The following is a 3,617-nucleotide window of genomic DNA, read 5'->3' on the forward strand; positions in this document are numbered from 1 at the left end:
TTTTTTGAGATTATACATTAGTAAAACAATATTTTAGTTTAAGAAAATTTAAGAAATATAATCAAAACTATTATGCATACAACCACGCATTGCGTGGACTAATTACCTAGTGAATTGTAATGTTTATGTCAATTTTCAAATTCTAATTAATAATAATATTCAAAAGATCATATGTAGTATATGTTGACTTTATTTTATATAGGTTTGACTAATCACTAAACCAGAATTGGACTTCCAAATATTACTATAGTAGTAACCAACGAAGTTAAAAACTAAATAGCATATATTGAAATGAAAAAGATGAAATATATAACGGATTATTATTTAATCAAAACAAAACAAAAATTTACATCCAATAATAATAGCATACTGCATTGTGTGGGATGTTTATGTCAAATTGTCAATGAAGGGTTATAAAAGAAAACCCAATATCACTATAGGAGTAAAAAAAGTAAAATGGTACAAGAAAGGAAATGTTTGATAAGATGGACAGTAATTGAGATTTATGAGACAATACAATATAATATGTTGATTTGGGAGAAAGCGTATACAAAATGACAAATGTACCGGATCTCAGGAATATCCCAATTGGACATTCGTTTTCTTTGTATTTCGCAATCTTTGTAACTTTTCTCAAGTCAAAGTGTTAATTAACCTCCTCAAGAATGTGTGTATCAAAAGATAATAATAATAATGTTGAATGAAAGGAACCCCAAAGAAAAAAACAGAAATATTAAATAAAATATCTTAATACTACTAAAACACAAAAGGATTATATTAAAAAAAAAAAAGAAAAAGAAAAAAATGGAATGCAAAAACGACGTAGCGTCATCCATGAAAAGAACAAGTTGTTCTTCCTTTGCTTGGTTTGTTTGGTTGCATATGAGCCTCCTCGTTCCGTTTTGTAAATTGGGATTGGATTTTGTATTCTCCTCCTCGGAATCGCCTCTCTCCCTCTCCGGCAAATTCATTATCTGACTCTTTCCTCCGACATCATCATCTCCCTCGTCTTCGTTGAGGCTTCTTCTTCAGGTAAATATATATCCTCCCAATCGGGTTCTCGTATATCGGGTGGGTTACTACGTTGTGCGTCTTTGTTCTTCGATCTTTTTCCTCTCTGTAATTGCCTCTTATGTTTTCACTTCTCTCTCTCTCTGTTGCATTGGATTCGCTTCTCAATGCTCTCTCTCTCTGGTCCAATCTTGATCTCAAATTTTTAGGGTTTTCTTCTTTCTCAATCCAATTTTATTTGATGTGTGTGATTGATTATGATTATGATGGCGCAGTGACGGTGAAATAAAGAACAAAAAAGATTCGCCCTTTGAGAAAAAAAAAAAGCTTTACTTCACATCACCGTTTCAGTCTTTTACTTTGCCTTCAAATTTCTTGAATCTGAATTGATGACCAAATCAATTTCTATGTATCTGTTTTCAGATTCTGTAAACAACAATGTCTGGCCTGCTCGATGGAATCCCTGACGCTGTTGCTCTTAGATGTCTTGCCTATGTGCCACTTGACCTTCATCCCAATTTAGAACTTGTCTCTCGCTCCTGGCGTGCAGCTATTCGCAGCGATGAGCTCTTCAGGGTCCGCAAAGAGCTCCGATCTTCTGAGCATCTCCTCTGCGTCTGTGCCTTCGATCCTGAGAACGTTTGGCAAGTCTACAGCCCCAACTGCGATCGCTGGCTCACTCTCCCTCTCCTCCCTTCCAGTATCCGCCACCTTGCCCATTTCGGTGCTGTCACCACTTCCGGTATGCTCTTTGTCTTGGGCGGGGGCAGCGACGCTGTCGATCCCCTTACCGGTGATCACGACGGTACCTTCGCTACCGATGAGGTCTGGTCTTACGACTTTGTACAGAGACGCTGGACTCCTCGCGCTTCAATGCTCGTTCCCCGTGCTATGTTTGCCTGTTGTGTTCTTGACGGCAAGATTGTTGTTGCTGGCGGGTTCACCACTTGCAGGAAGTCCATATCTGGAGCTGAGATGTATGATCCTGATCATGACCTCTGGACTTCGATCCCGGATCTCCACCGGACGCATAACTCTGCCTGCTCGGGTCTTGTGGTTAATGGGAAAGTTCACGTTTTGCACAAAGGCTTATCGACCGTGCAGGTTCTTGAGAGCTTTAAACTCGGATGGGCTGTGAAAGACTACGGCTGGCCGCAAGGTCCGATGGCTGTTGCTGAGGACGTGCTTTACGTGATGAGCCACGGGCTGGTGTTCAAGCAAGAAGGTGACACGTGGAAGATGATTGCGTCTGCCTCAGAGTTTAAGCGGAGGATTGGAATGGCCATGACGAGTTTGAGTGAGGAGGTACTGATCGTAGGAGGAGTGATTGGACCTGATAGGCTCAACTGGGACATCAAGCCCTTATCAGACGTAGACGCTTTGACGGTTGGGAGTGATCGTCCAGCGTGGCGGAAGGTGGCGCCGATGACAAGGTGTCGTGGGACGATCCTTGGCTGCACACAGTTGACAATATGATGTGATCATCCTTCTTTCAAGATGACATCTTTCTGTTTTGTATGTCTTTTGATTTTCTTCGTGTTTGTTAAATGTTTTTTATTGTTTTTGTTGAGACAGGTAAACAACGAATAGCTCTAGTAAGTAGATTTTGAGAAAAAAAAATATTATCCAAACATACCATTTGTTATATTTTCAAATACATCTTACCATGACACATAATACAGTTAGCCTGATNCTGATCATGACCTCTGGACTTCGATCCCGGATCTCCACCGGACGCATAACTCTGCCTGCTCGGGTCTTGTGGTTAATGGGAAAGTTCACGTTTTGCACAAAGGCTTATCGACCGTGCAGGTTCTTGAGAGCTTTAAACTCGGATGGGCTGTGAAAGACTACGGCTGGCCGCAAGGTCCGATGGCTGTTGCTGAGGACGTGCTTTACGTGATGAGCCACGGGCTGGTGTTCAAGCAAGAAGGTGACACGTGGAAGATGATTGCGTCTGCCTCAGAGTTTAAGCGGAGGATTGGAATGGCCATGACGAGTTTGAGTGAGGAGGTACTGATCGTAGGAGGAGTGATTGGACCTGATAGGCTCAACTGGGACATCAAGCCCTTATCAGACGTAGACGCTTTGACGGTTGGGAGTGATCGTCCAGCGTGGCGGAAGGTGGCGCCGATGACAAGGTGTCGTGGGACGATCCTTGGCTGCACACAGTTGACAATATGATGTGATCATCCTTCTTTCAAGATGACATCTTTCTGTTTTGTATGTCTTTTGATTTTCTTCGTGTTTGTTAAATGTTTTTTATTGTTTTTGTTGAGACAGGTAAACAACGAATAGCTCTAGTAAGTAGATTTTGAGAAAAAAAAATATTATCCAAACATACCATTTGTTATATTTTCAAATACATCTTACCATGACACATAATACAGTTAGCCTGATTTTGTGTTAATATCCTTCTCTAAACAAATCCTACTCCTATATACGATGATGATCAAAAAAAATATTTTGTTCTAAAAATAAATAAATCAATCCATGTTTTATAGATTTTGTAATTGGCCTTTTATAGTAAGGTTACAAATCATTGATTGGGCTATACAGGTCGGGGTGTTATCAGGTTGTGTCTCTCTACATGTTGCTCGTTTTAT

The 3,617-nt window shown here is 40.5% G+C and overlaps 1 protein-coding gene across 2 annotated transcripts; it reads left to right on the plus strand.

Annotated features, from left to right (window-relative positions):
* LOC104699555 (F-box/kelch-repeat protein SKIP30) lies at positions 808–3,357 on the plus strand. 2 transcript variants are annotated; one of them, XM_019227280.1, is made up of 3 exons: positions 808–1,032; positions 1,435–1,996; positions 2,705–3,357. In XM_019227280.1, the coding sequence occupies exons 2-3, from the start codon at positions 1,450–1,452 to the stop codon at positions 3,193–3,195; spliced, it is 1,038 nt and encodes a 345-aa protein (XP_019082825.1). In that variant the 5' UTR covers positions 808–1,032; positions 1,435–1,449; the 3' UTR covers positions 3,196–3,357. The 2 variants fall into 2 exon arrangements, with proteins under 2 accessions (XP_019082825.1, XP_010413182.1); XM_010414880.2 differs by lacking the exon at positions 2,705–3,357 and having other exon boundaries at positions 810–1,032; positions 1,435–2,658.

This window comes from Camelina sativa, chromosome 7, assembly GCF_000633955.1.
Source record: "Camelina sativa cultivar DH55 chromosome 7, Cs, whole genome shotgun sequence".
NCBI lineage: Eukaryota > Viridiplantae > Streptophyta > Magnoliopsida > Brassicales > Brassicaceae > Camelina > Camelina sativa.

Excerpts from the sequence above, each read along its gene's own strand:
- LOC104699555 (XM_019227280.1), top strand. The coding sequence starts at position 1,450 with ATGTCTGGCCTGCTCGATGGAATCCCTGACGCTGTTGCTCTTAGATGT.